General features: G+C 43.2%; 1 protein-coding gene across 5 annotated transcripts in view; it reads right to left on the bottom strand.

Moving 5' to 3' along the window:
- Positions 1 to 12,289: 12,289 nt before the first annotated feature.
- The window catches only part of BCL6 (BCL6 transcription repressor), a 30,786-nt gene continuing 28,460 nt past the window's right edge, over positions 12,290 to 14,615 (bottom strand). For all 5 annotated transcript variants that reach the window (XM_088669877.1, XM_088669880.1, XM_035132858.3 and 2 more), the window contains one exon: positions 12,290 to 13,811. In XM_088669877.1, coding sequence (XP_088526003.1) covers positions 13,668 to 13,811 — 144 coding nt within the window. In that variant the 3' untranslated portion in view covers positions 12,290 to 13,667. The remainder of the gene's footprint in view (positions 13,812 to 14,615) is intronic.

The raw sequence follows: 14,615 nt of genomic DNA, 5'->3' as shown, positions 1-14,615 counted from the left end.
TGATAGCAAATACCTATAAATCACAAACGGTTGTAGGAATGTGGAGAACTAAATTTAAGGCTGGAACAATGGAAAACTGCTGGAATCTGACATTGCCAGATTCGCTCATCCCTCAAGAAAGAGCCCTGTATTCCCAAATAGACAGTACGTGTTTGAATCCACCCCACAAAACAGTGGCAGTCTCGAGTCATCCCTTTGTGTGATCCAGCTTTACCTCTCCTTACCTTTGTGAATTTGTTTGGGACATTTACACCAAAACTTAGGTGTCCACTTAAAATGGGAGAGGTGTGTACGTCTAACAAAAACTTCAGTGCACAAAGTGGTTCCCAGGTTTCTTAGTGCAGGGTGAATTTTTGTGTCTGGGAACCTCTACAAAGGTTCCTTTCCCATTTTCCTCCAGGCCTTCAGTAATTAAATTTACGCAACATCCAGGATCGGGCCCTGCTTTCTGTTTGCCTCAATGAATATTGATGGTGCATTTATCCTTAGTTAATATTCATTATGAAGAAGAAATCACATCTATTCACATTTAATTACATCCTCCTCGGTAAACAAATCAAGACCAATTAGAAAGAGTTCTTAGCCCACCCAAACAATCCACACTTGAAGAAAACTGACATTAAATTTTACATCCCACAAACAGGACTTAGCCAAAAAGAAAAAAAGAGAAAGGAAGCAGGATAAATTTGTTCTACTGAAACAAGGAATACTTAAAAAATTAATGGTAGCACAGGAGTTTGGAACAGCCGGGGGTTGGAAATTGAGCCTGGAGTATTCTGTCTGGGCACCATAGTTCAAGAAGGATACAGTACTGATAAGCTGGAACAAGGCAAGTTCACCCATGAGGCAAGTTGAGGAGACCGTATTGGGTAACAGGATCCAGGGGTACAGAAGATCCTGAAGTAGATCTTTAACCCACCCCCTTTGCTCTTGATTGAGATATTCGCTCACCCCTTCTTCCCTGGTGGGGAGATGGGGATGCCATTTTGTGGTTTTGCCAGTGCTGAGCTGGAGCAAAGGAGGATGACCACAGTTAGCAAGGGTCTGGAAACCAAGCCTGATGAGGAACAGTCGAAGGAGCTGGGTATGTTTATAGCCGGGAGGGTGAGAGCCCTCTTCTAATACCTTAAGGGCTGTCATGTGGAAGATGGAGGAAGCTTGTTTTCTGCTGCTCCGGAGGGCAGGACCCAAACCAATGGATTCAAATGACAAGAAAGGAGATTCCAACTAAATATTAAGAAAAGCTTTCTGATGGTAAGAGCTGTTTGACAGTGGAATGGAGCCCCTCAGAAAGTGGGAGGCTCTCTTTCCTTGGAGGTATTTCAACAGCGGTTGGGTGGCCCTCTGCCAGGGATTCCTTAGCTGTGTTTCCCTTTGTGTCCTAGGCATAGCTGCCAAGTCTCCCGTATTCCCCGGGAAACCCCCGTTTTCCCAGCCATTTCCCACTGGCAGCCCAGATTTAACACACACACTCCCCGTAAATCCCCCGGAGAGGCTCCTTCTGCGCGTGTCTGGAGTTTCCGGACATGCGCAGAAGTGATTTCTGGCGCTGCAGCCATTTTGGAAATGGGCAGAGCATGCGTAGAAGCAACTTCCGGTGCCACTCTGCCCAGTTCCAAAATGGCCGCAGCGCAACTTCCGGTGCCACGCCACACCGATCCCAGATTTTTCAATCTGGGAGTTGGCACCTATGATTTTTCAATCTGGGAGTTGGCACCAATCTGGGAGTTGGCACCTTTGTGTCCGTTCCTTTGAGATTCATTCCCTGCCCTGCAGTCATAGGATTGTTGTTTATCATATGACTGTATGTGTTTTGTTCCCACAGAGCGGATGTGACGTGGACAGGATGTTCGTTCATGAAGTAGAACTGTTGTTTCCCTTGTTCTCTCTTCACTGCCTGCTATGCTAGAGAGAGGCAGCCATGCTGAACAGTGGCTTTTAATTTTGTGACTGCTGTCACCATCTGCAGTGATCAAGGAGATCAAGGGGATCCAGGGGATCAAGAGGATCCCCAACTCCCTCATCTCGGTGGCAGATCTCACATTCTGCGAGTAAGAGGCAACATGATAGTTGTGTCTTAGATTGTGGACGTTGCCAGCACTCCGAGCATCAGCATTGGCAACGGCATTCTTGAGGTGGCAAACAGTTTCGTCTACCTCAGGCCCCACCACAACCAGCAACCTCTCCATCGACGCTGAGCTGGCCCAACGTGTTGGCAAGGCTTGCCTCTCTGAAAGGGTGTGGGAAAATGTGAAGCCAACATCCAATACCAAAATGAAGATCTACCCAGCTTGTGTGTTGAGCATACCGCTTTATGATAGTAAGACGTGGGCAGCATTGGCCAAGAATGACACTTCGATGCCTCCCACATGTGCTGCACGAGGAAGATTTTGGGCATTGCATGGCAGGGCAGGATCTCAAACAAAGATGTACTCTCCCAAGCCCACCTTCCCAGCCTGTTTGCACTCCTGTCTTAGCAACATCTTGTGGGAATGTTCAGGGTGGCAGGAGAGGATATATTGTTTATTAATATCCTTCCTAACTTGCGCTAGCAAGTTCCTTATGTAGCTGAGTTACATGCCCTTTCTCACGCACAGCAGAAAGCTGGTTGCAGGTTCGTTAGAACCTCTTACTACAGTATTATGCAATTCAATCTGCCTCAGATTGAATTATATGTTCCTGGTAAATTCCCTTGAATCCCTCTTAAAAGAATAAAGACAACACAATCCTATTTAACAAAAAGTAAATTCACTGATGTTCAGGGAGTACCCAGCATTGATCCTGAAGGCAGGCTTAAAGACTTAAAGTGACAAATAGCAACATGTGGATTTACCCCATATGGGGAACAATACCTGTGCTGTTGTTGGCTGAAAGCCAACAGAGTAGTCCTAGCAAAGAAGCAGACAAAAGGAGAAAGAGAAAAAAGGGGGGAGTGCTATGGGACTCATCCTTTTGTTACCTGGACAGGTAAGGTCACGCCCACCTCTGCACATGCAAGAGGTCACATGCAAGAGGAAGGATGTTCCAGGACAAACGCCGGCTCCCTTGGCCTGAAAGCGAGATGAGCGCTGCAACTCCATAGTCGCCTTTGACTGGACTTAACCATCCAGGGGTCCTTTACCTTTACCTTTTTTACTCCAGCAATTAGAATGATCAATTCTGAGTTAAATTCTCGGAAGCCCGTTAATTTGTCCCCTTTCAGCAGACTTGCCGCTGTAAAGATGACAACCCTTCCTAAACTTTTGGTTTTTTTGTTTATTTATTTATTTCAAGTTTATGTCTCTGGGTAATCTTCCCTGCCCTTCTGTTTCATATCACTAGACAGTTCTGCCCACCATTTGCCTGCACTTCATATCCTGGCCAAATCACCTGGACCAACGTTGAGAGCAAAATCAGGGCCATTCCAAATCTGGGGGGCTTGGATGTCTGGTGTCCTGCTGAATATTCGGTGCAGTGCAGAAATATTAAGAACAGCTGAAGATTATTTGATGTTGGAGAAATCAGATACTCCTCTGCCCTCCGCTGGGTATCAGGCTCTATAGCAGGCAGTCAACCTTTTTTCATATATCTTTTGTTGTTGTTGTTGTTGAATGTTAGAGTGACTTTAACAGCCTGCTTTGGCACCATGGTTGTCCCCTATATGGATTTGGGTGCCACATAATACTCGCTCTGCAATTGCAGGAATTCAATCTTTGTGACCTGTTGGAATGTAATGTAAAAGCGCTGTCTAAAACGTGTAAGATATTATTGGAATGGGAGACAAAGGATGAGCAAGTAAAATCCTCAGTGATACACACTGGGCAATAGATATCTGTCATAATCAGGGCCAGCCCTACGGCCATGGCTGGGTGGCGCAGGGCACCACGGCGCCAGCCCACCAGGAGGGCGCCACGAGCTGCGCCCGCCCGCTGGCCGGCCGGTCCGCCAGTCCGCCGCACAGCTGCGCCTGTGGCAGCCATGCTGCGTGCTGCGCCCACCCACCCACCCACCGCGCTGGGAAGCGGAGCGGGAGGGCACCGGAGAGATCCTCTGTGCCTGCCCGCCCGCCGCGCAGCAGCGCCTGTGGCAGCCGCACTGTGCCCACCCGCCCACCATCAGATAAATGATGACCAGACGGCCCTGGTCATAATATAGACATGGAAACATGGGAACGATTGTAGAATATGGATATAACATTTACAGCATGTTATGGTCTAAGAGATAATTATGTGAAAGTGATATGTCGATGGTATATTGTTGTTGTTTAGTCATTTAGTCGTGTCCGACTCTTCATGACCCCATGGACCATAGCACGCCAGGCACTCCTGTCTTGCACTGCCTCCCGCAGTTTGGTCAAACTCATGTTCGTAGCTTCGAGAACACTGTCCAACCATCTTGTCCTCTGTCGTCCCCTTCTCCTAGTGCCCTCCATCTTTCCCAACATCAGGGTCTTTTCCAAGGATTCTTCCCTTCTCATGAGGTGGCCAAAGTATTGGAGCCTCAGCTTCAGGATCTGTCCTTCCAGTGAGCACTCAGCGCTGATTTCCTTCAGAATGGATAGGTTTGATCTTCTTGCAGTCCATGGGACTCTCAAGAGTCTCCTCCAGCACCATAATTCAAAAGCATCAATTCTTCGGCGATCAGCCTTCTTTATGGTCCAGCTCTCACTTCCATACATCACTACTGGGAAAACCATAGCTTTAACTATACGGACCTTTGTCGGCAAGGTGATGTCTCTGCTTTTTAAGATGCTGTCTAGGTTTGTCATTGCTTTTCTCCCAAGAAGCAGGCGTCTTTTAATTTCGTGACTGCTGTCACCATCTGCAGTGATCAAGGAGCCCAAGAAAGTAAAATCTCTCACTGCCTCCATTTCTTCCCCTTCTATTTGCCAGGAGGTGATGGGACCAGTGGCCATGATCTTGGTTTTTTTGATGTTGAGCTTCAGACCCTATTTTGCGCTCTCCTCTTTCACCCTCATTAAAAGGTTCTTTAATTCCTCCTCGCTTTCTGCCATCAAGGTTGTGTCATCAGCATATCTGAGGTTGTTGATATTTCTTCCGGCAATCTTAATTCCGGCTTGGGATTCATCTAGTCCAGCCTTTCGCATGATGAATTCTGCATATAAGTTAAATAAGCAGGGAGACAATATACAACCTTGTCGTACTCCTTTCCCAATTTTGAACCACTCAGTTGTTCCATATCCAGTTCTAACTGTAGCTTCTTGTCCCACATAGAGATTTCTCAGGAGACAGATGAGGTGATCAGGCACTCCCATTTCTTTAAGAACTTGCCATAGTTTGCTGTGGTCGACACAGTCAAAGGCTTTTGCATAGTCAATGAAGCAGAAGTAGACGTTTTTCTGGAACTCTCTAGCTTTCTCCATAATCCAGCGCATGTTTGCAATTTGGTCTCTAGTTCCTCTGCCCCTTCGAAATCCAGCTTGCACTTCTGGGAGTTCTCAGTCCACATACCACATACGATGGTATCTAACACCGGGTAAATTGGCAAAAATGTATAAATCTAAATCAAATGTTGGAAATGTAAAGAGAAAAAAGGTTCTTTATATCATATGTGGTGGTCTTGTAGTAAGGTGGGGAATGATTATAATGAATTGAAAAGGATTATTAAAATAATGTTTGTAAAAAAAAAAAAACATCCAGAAGCTTTTCTTTTGGGAATTATAGGGACAGAACTACCCCAACTGTAGAGAAACTTATTCATGTCTGCGACTCCAGGAGCAAGAATGTTACTTGCCCAAAAATGGGAAGAAGAAGAAGTCCCAGCAAAAGAAGGGTGGATACAAAAACTTATCTAATACGCAGAAATGGCGAAACTTACCAGAAAAATAAGAAATCAAGACAACAAACTTTTAATGAAAGAATGGAAATGGTTTGTTGAATATTTACAGATAAATTGTAAACAGATAAGAACATTGGCAGGATTATTGTAACAATCTGAAGTTTTATAAGAGTATATATTTAAAGCTGATGAATAAATGAGCAAATTAAGTTAATTTGGATATGCAGAAGATATTGAAAATAAATTTAAGGAACCACAGAAAGAGGGGTAAGGAAGTTTTGAAATGTTAAAATATTGTAAAATTAGTGAAATGTATAAATTTGAAAGGCATTTAAAAAAAGAATTCAATCTTTAGTGTGGCAGCACCTACACTTTGGAACTCCCTGCCTCTTGAGAGCAGGCAGGCATCTCCAATGTACTCTTTTCAATACTAGCTAAAAGCATTTCTGTTTAGACAAGCCTGCCCAGATGTTTAGAAAGTCGGTGCAAGTTATAATCAGTTTTTAGCTTATTATTTTAGGTTTCCAAACGTCTTAGATTACTGTTGATGATTCTTCTTATTGATAATTTTATTGGTTTACTTTTTTCGTAAACCACTTTGTGGTTCTTTTACAGTCAAGTGCTGTATACATTTATTAAATCAACGAAATAAATATATTTGTACCTACAATGTTTGCTTTGGATAATGCAGAATCTAGGTCTTTCTGAGCTTTTGTGTGTGTTTGTGTGTCCTAGAACTGGAGGAAAACTCTCATTCTACCATGCAGAAGAGAACTTCATCTTGTGGGTGGGGGAGACACCCTCCAACCACTATACTATACTGCCCAATTTGGCTTTTATTGACTCTGTAGTGTAGAGGTCACCAGCAAGGTGCCTGCAAGTCCCATGGGGCTCCCTGGGGTCTTCCTATGGTACCCACAAAGTGTCTAAGTCCCCCCACCGTGCTACCCCTTCACACCGAATGATAAACAGGCATCCCCCCTCCCCTATGAAACATGGGTCGTACTCCACTAACTTTTACTCCAAGTAAAATGTCATGTTGTGCAGATGCCTGATTATTGTCTTCCAAAGCAACTACTCTATTCCGTACTTCAAAATGGAAAGTGTAATGCTGGTGGTCAACAAAAGAGGCTTAAAGACTCTCTCAAGGCAAATCTTTAAAAATGTTGTATAAACACCAACAAGTGGGAAACACCTTTACCAAAGGTGTCATGGGCTTTGAAGACACTCGAACTCAGGACGCAAGGGAGAAACGTGCTAAGAGGAGGAAGGCACGCTTGGCAAATCCACACTGTGATCAACTCCCGCCCGGAAACCAATGTCCCCCTGTGGAAGGATGTGCGGATCCAGAATTGGCCTCCACAGTCACTTACGGACTCACTGTTAAAACCGTGTTTATGGAAGACAATCTTACTCAGCTACGAGGGATCGCCAAAGAAGAAAGAAGACGACTCCGAGTAGACTCATTGAAATGCATGGTAATGTTCAGTGGGTCTAGTTAGCTGAGTGCTCCCTATGGAAGTTAAGTTATCCCCCAAAACATATTTACTGTTCATTGGATACTTAAATCTTGCCTCAATCTGCCACCTCGTGGTTGTAGTGGAAATTGTCATTCTTGCTGTCAGCGGCATTTGATTAGCCGCCTTTTAAATCTCAAATGTTGTAGTCCAGGCATCCCCAAACTTCGGCCCTCCAGCTGTTTTGGACTACAATTCCCATCATCCCTGACCACTGGCCCTGCTAGCTAGGGATCATGGGAGTTGTAGGCCAAAACATCTGGAGGGCCGCAGTTTGGGGATGCCTGGAGTAGTCGAGCGCAGAAGTGACACGTTAAGGCAAAATTTAAGTCATTATTATTTTGCGATACTGCTGGGACTTTAAATATTGCTGCAAGAAGCTTTTGTGGAGAAGAGGTCTCAAAAAGCAATGTGGGCATTTTATCAAAATGATTAGATAATGCTCCGTCCATCCTCAGAGGAGCTCAAACTGGTATACATGGTTCCTTTCCACACACATGTTGTCATCACAACAACCCTATGAGATGGGCAGAGAGAAAGAGGGAGGGGGAGGGGGAGGGAGGGAGGGAGGGAGAGAGAGAGAGAGAGAGAGAGAGAGAGAGAGAGGGAGAGGGAGAGGGAGAGAGAGAGAGAGACTGGCTAAAAGACATTTGCAGAGATCTTTCCTGGGGGGTGTAGGAAGTCCTGAAGGGCACCTCTGGATCTGGAAGAGGTCAGAAAGGGAGTGGAACGGGTGAGAATGCAAAGGGACATGACCTGGGGCAGGGTGGGGCGTAATGGGCTGGTGCACATGGGGGCCATGAATGGAACCCCCACAAGTAGTAGTAATTTATTTATTTATTTATACCCCACCCATCTGGCTGGGTTTCCCCAGCCACTCTGGGCGGCTTCCAACGAAAGCTTAAAAATACATTAAAGTATCATTCATTTAAAACTTCTCTACAAATGGTCACCGCCTATATACGAAAGCAGTTCTACCGTTTACTAAACTAGCCAACCTTGTGATAAGGCTCCGTAGCCCCCATAGGAACCAACTCCTAGGGGCCGTGGGAGCTTCAGCCCCATCAACAAAATATTTGGGATGGACATTCCTATGCAAATTATTGTGATTGATTATGAAGGGTGGAGCTCACCTGGCCCCCCCTCCCAACAATATTTTATTCAAGTTGGCACCCAGTAGACCCCAGTTGATTATGGCATAAGTTTTATTGCCTTTGTTTGTCACGAGACTGGATTGTGCTCAATAGCACAGATTTATTGGATCTGGAAGTTCATGACAACAGATCTGGGTGGCACGCATATTTATGGTATGATAAAGTGAAAGTACATAAAGGATTCTTGAACCACACACTGAGATAATCAATCTACAAGGTATGGGATAGATATAAAAACTTATTCGAAAGGAAAACACCTTGGTGGCTCTCACCCTTAGAAGAATTTTCCGTTAAAAAGGTAAATATGAAAGGGAATTGGGCCACCTATAGAGATTTATTAACTGAGGCAGAAGATCAATTAAAATTGAAAACATTTGAAGAATTAAAAGAATATATGATGGGTTGGTTACAATACCATCAGATAAACGATATCTTTAAAATAGATTTTTTAAATGGTTTTGATATAATAAGATAAAGGATTGAAATACTGTAGTTCTGTTGGAGGAAAAGGTGAAAATACTATTGAAAATGTATAAATTACTTTTGGAATGGCATAACAAAAGATGAAGAAGTTAAGGCAGTTATGATACACAGGGCTAGAGATTCTGGATATAATATTCCGTTGTCATCTTGGGAAAAATTATGGAAGGAAGAAATTAAATTTACTGCATGCTGCTCGCTGAAGGAAAATATTATGGAAATGATGTATTGCTGGTATTTAACACCCAGTAAAGTTGCACAAATGTATAAAACGAGTTCAAGCTTATGTTGGAAATGTAAGGGAATGGAAGGTACTTTTTACCATATGTGGTGGTCATGTGACAAAGCAAAAGACTTCTGGGAGATTATTTAGAATGAGTTAAAGAACATGTTTAATAATACATTTATTTAAAAACCAGAAGCCCTTTTATTAGGTACTATAGGTAAAGAGATACCAAGAGAAGTTAAGTGATTATTTTTGTATGCAACAAAAGCAGCGAGAGTATTACTAGCCTAGAAATGGAAGCAAGATGAAATGCCATTGGAAGAGGAGTGGCAAGTGAAACGGACTGGAACAAATTCGCACTTTATTTAAAAGATCACTGTAAAAATTTGAAGACCCTGGCAGGAATGTGAAGATGTTTGTAATGTGAAAGTCTACTATATTTTACTGATGATTCGGAAAACGTAAAAGAGGCAGTTTAATTATGGGATAAAGAAAGAACCCATGGAGGGGCGGAGGGGAGTTCAAAAGAACCTATTGAGTAGAGATGGAAAATGAATATTGTGAGGATGTTAAAAATGTGGAAAATTAATTTTAAAAAATATTATTTTTAAAAAAGTTTATGGTGTAAGTTTTCACAGACTACAGAATAAGTTTTCACTTCATCAGCTGTGTTCTTGCTGTTGTCCCCAAATCTTAAACTGGTGGTTCCCAAAGGGGATAGTGAGGGTTACCTAGGGGAGGTGCCAAGAGCCCAGCGGCCACAGCTGGTGGAAGATAAAGGTATAAATGGCTATCGGACTTTGGAAAACTATCACTGGATCAAGTTCATCAATTCTGTTGAATTCATTAAACTAAATAGTTTTACAGTTATACCATGGCTCCCAAACGGGAGTTGAATGTTCCGGCTCTGAACAATCGAAAAGTATTTTGCAAGCCGAACGTCCGGTGTGTTTTCTGCTATTGTTTTCGGTGCCCCTGCGCAATCAGAAACTAATCGGAAGCTGTGCCTTGGTTTCCAAACATTTGGGATTTCAAACGGACTTCCGGGGCGGATTCTGTTTGACTTCTGAGGTACGACTGTACTTGTTGGCATCTGTCGGTCTCAGGAGACAGTGGAAAATGTGCCTTCAGGGGTAAAGTCAAACCTGTGGCTGGAGAGACCAATACAGGAGAGACATATTTTGAACTTCCTGACAGTAAGAGCTGTTCGGCAGTGGAATTTGCTACCAAGGAGTGTGGTGGAGTCTCCTTCTTTGGAGGTCTTTAAGCAGAGGCTTGACAGGCATATGTCAAGAATGCTTTGATGGTGTTTCCTGCTTGGCAGAGGGTTGGACTGGATGGCCCTTGTGGTCTCTCCCAACTCTACGATTCTATGATTCTATGTTGCAGCTGGGGTAGATGAAGGGACCAGTTTCCAATGAAGTTGCAACTGTTTCAAATTTTATTGAGTCATCATCTTCCTTAGTGGTTTGTGCAAACCACTATTCTCAATACAGTAATGCTTTTTACAAGGGAGGATCCACTGGGGGTGAATATATGGAACTTGTAGGGGGGAGGGCGAAAAAGTTTAGGAACCATTGGCTTCACCTATAACCAATTTGTTAGTCTTTAACATGCCACAAGATTCTTTGTTGCATTTCCTGCGAGAGATGAACAGAGCTCCAGCCCCCCTGGAAGTGGTTAACCTTATAATGGTTACCAGGGGGTAGGCAGCTGCGTGTGCAGAGAGGATTTCACAAATTAATACATGTGGACTGTTTTTTAATTTCTGTATGGTTCTGCTGACTATGCCTTAGTGTTCAGAGGGGAAGGGAAGAAGGGTCGCTCTGTCATCTTGAAGTTACAACTTTTGTCATCTGTAAGATAGCATTTGACTGATATGTGTGGATACACCAAAACCCACTCAGTCAGGCTAGGAGAGGGGTCAGCAAACTTTTTCAGCAGGGGGCTGGTCCACTGTCCCTCAGACCTTGGGGGGGGCAGACTATATATTTTTTTGGGGGGGTGAACAAATTCCTGTGCCCCACAAGTAATCCAGAGGTGCATTTTAAGTAAAAGGATTTTTCTTTAGTAGTCAAGTTACTTTAGAGCCGGTCTAATGTAAATACTGTTTAAGAGAAACAGGTGCCGGTGTTTCTGTTAACTGCTCACAGGCGTGGGCTCTGCTTCTTGTATATAAGGCTCTGCCAGAAAGCCTTCTGCATCTCTTAGTTAGATCTTTCAGTTTGATTCATCTCTAAGTAGATCACTCTCTCAGTTGTTCTCAGTTTAAGAGATTCCCAGTTGAATCTTAGCATGAGAGTTGCTTAGTTATAAAGCTAGTTTGCTGTTAATTCTCAGGTAGTTTAATGGGAGGTTTGTGGGAGGTTTGGAAAGTGGGTAGATAACATTGCTAAGAGAGAAAGCATTTATCTTTAGTTTAAAGTCTCTTTAGAGTTAATTTTTCAGTTAAAGAAACCCAACCGTTTATATTTTCATCTGCATACTTTTACAAGTGTGCAGCTAGTAAGGGGTTTCCTATAAGGGAAATAATACCCTACGCTCTTGGTGGTGTTTTCTTAGCCAGGTCAACTTCTGACTGCGTATACTCTGCGTGAAGCGTACTTTAAAGGGCCGCTGTAAAACTGGGATATATGATTTAGGTTAAGCAAGTTTCAATACCCAATTTTCTCCAATATTATTCTTATTATATATATAATTTTCCAATAGGGCCTTAGTTTGCCTACCCATGGGTTAGGACAGGCACCCCCAAACTTTGGCCCTCCAGATGTTTTGGCCTACAACTCCCATGATCCCTAGCTAACAGGACCAGTGGTCAAGGATGGTTGACCAGTGGTCAAAGATGATGGGAATTGTAGTCCAAAACATCTGGAGGGACGGAGTTCGGGGATTCCTGGGTTAGGAGGAATCACTTCCCAGACTTGTCCCTGTATCCTCCACTTGCCATCAGCCCCAGGCAACATGAGAGGCCAAGGGAGAATGTCTTGCTGGCTGGGGATGGGTGAGACTTTGAATTCTGGGCACCAGGTTGAGGAAGGCTGCATCGGACCTTGAACTGCCACAAAGGGATGCCTCCTCAAGAAACAGCTGCTGGGGCGGGCAGGCAGGAAAAGAAACACACCACACAGCCCTGCTCATGGTTGCTCTCCGCCGTTTTATTTTTGAATTTGTACAGCTATATTTTACAGAACGCATTAATGCAGTTTGACACACCCCCAAACCCTGTCACCCGAGATTGACTGATTGTAACACAAGTGTATAAAATGAGACCAAATTATTATTATTATTATTATTATCTTAAAAAAACAACAACACCTGACATTCTCCATCAAGAGTCTGCAACGACCCCCTTTATAGCGACACCGTACCTCAAAACTGGGCTCTAATTTAGTCGAAAAAAAAGGCACTGCGAGAAAACGCAAAACAAGAGAGAAATAAAAATAAAACCCCAAACGAACATTGTACATATATACAGACTGGGGGAAAGGAAAGAAAGAAAGAAGAAGTAAAACAGAACACGAAATTACGTTTTTTAAATTATTTTAAATTCCTTCTGCAGCTTTGTTGGTTTAATACACACTTTTTTTGTAAATTGTAAACCTTCACTTGCAAAAAATACAAATACACACTCAATGCTCTTAGACAAAATATTTTCTCACTAATACAGATGCAATACTTTTAAAATATCTTGTTAAGTGCTTTGTCACAATAAAGACTCCCAGATCAGCCATCTGCCTGCAGAGGCTTAGCAGGAGACTTTAATGCACACACACACATATATATATACATATATATATATATATGTGCATTCAATATCTCTTTTTTAAAGGTTTATATTTTGTATATATTTTATTTATATATATATATATATATATTTTCATATATTTACAACTCTGCCATAGATTCCATCACCTTTGGTTAAAAAGTTAAAGCCCTCTCCATTCTGATAGCATATACAATCTCTTCCCCCCCCCCCGCCCCGCTCTTTCGTTAAAAAACGCACAATTTGCAAAAGAAAAAAGAAAAAGAAAAGAAAAAAGAAACACAATTTGTTCCCATGAAACGATCTACATTCCTCATCTCCTGGCTGCGAAAGGGTCGGGCCTTTTGCCGCACAGACTTTTAAAAGACAGGGGTTCCCCCCCCCCAACCCAAACTCTCTTGCACATAAACACACACACACACAAAATGTCGATCTGACTATATATATATAGATATATAGAGAGAGCGATATATAGATATAGATATATATATATATACTTTTTAAAAATTCACATAATTGGGAAGCAGGGAAAAAAAGAAAGAAATGTAAAACCCGTTTCATGATACTATTTCTCTCTTTCTCCTTTGCAACTGCCCTCTGGGCTTCGAGAGGCACTCCATTGTGTGACAAGAAAGAATAATAAAGTTTTTGTCCCCCGCCCCCCCCTAAAGTGTTACAAGTTTCCTTTGGACATCGCGCCTGCCCCCACTGCCCCTTCCTCCTCTTTTGTCGAGAAACAGGTCCTTCCTTCAGCAAGCCTTCGGGAGCTCGGCGGCGCCTTCCACTGTCGAGACGCGGTACTGCACCTTGGTGTTGGTAATGGCGCCATGCTTCTGGCGCAAGTGGAGGCGCAGTTGGCTTTTGTGGCGGAAGTGCAGGCTGCACTTTTCACACTGGAGGGAGGGGAGGAGAGAGAGAGCGAAAAGGCGTCAAATCAGGGCTCTAAGAACAAGTGGGATCAATGGTTAATGCATATCTTTTAAGCTTTGTGTATATATATTTTTACATTAGTGCAGACATCCCCAAACTTCGGCCCTCCAGATGTTTTGGACTACAATTCCCATCATCCCTGACCACTGGTCCTCTTAGCTAGGAATCATGGGAGTTGTAGGCCAAAACATCTGGAGGGCCGCAGTTTGGGGGTGCCTGCATTAAATTTAGAGCTTTCGATACGTCAGTTTTATATGTGTTACATGTGATTTATGCAGTATTGCTAAGATGCAGGTTTTCTATATACTTCTAAGTAGCAATGTGATTTTATACAGTATTTTATATCGTGGGTTTCTGTGCTGTACCTAGTTACAGGTAGGTAGCCATGTTGGTCTGCCGTAGTTGAAACAAAATAAAAAAAAATTATTTCCAGTAGCACCTTAGAGACCAACTAAGTTTGTCATTGGTATGAGCTTTCATGTTATCTGAAGAAGTGTGCATGCACACGAAAGCTCATGCCAATGACAAACTTAGTTGGTCTCTAAGGTGCTACTGGAAGGAATTTTTTTATTTTGTGCTGTACCTATTCATCTTATACGTGAGTGGCCTGTGCCCTGTGCCCTGAGAATGAATAAAACCACGACTTTAAAAAGCTACCCAGGTTTGTGGCCACTGCTAGCTGCTGGGTGGGGAGGGGGGAGCACCAGTTTGGCAAAACCTGGCTTGCAAGATCCTAGAATGGTAGAGTTGGGAGGGACCCCCTGGGT

The sequence above is a fragment of the Zootoca vivipara genome, chromosome 5 (assembly GCF_965207765.1).
Source record: "Zootoca vivipara chromosome 5, rZooViv2.hap1.1, whole genome shotgun sequence".
Lineage (NCBI taxonomy): Eukaryota > Metazoa > Chordata > Lepidosauria > Squamata > Lacertidae > Zootoca > Zootoca vivipara.
This window is presented reverse-complemented; position numbering and strand designations above follow the sequence as displayed.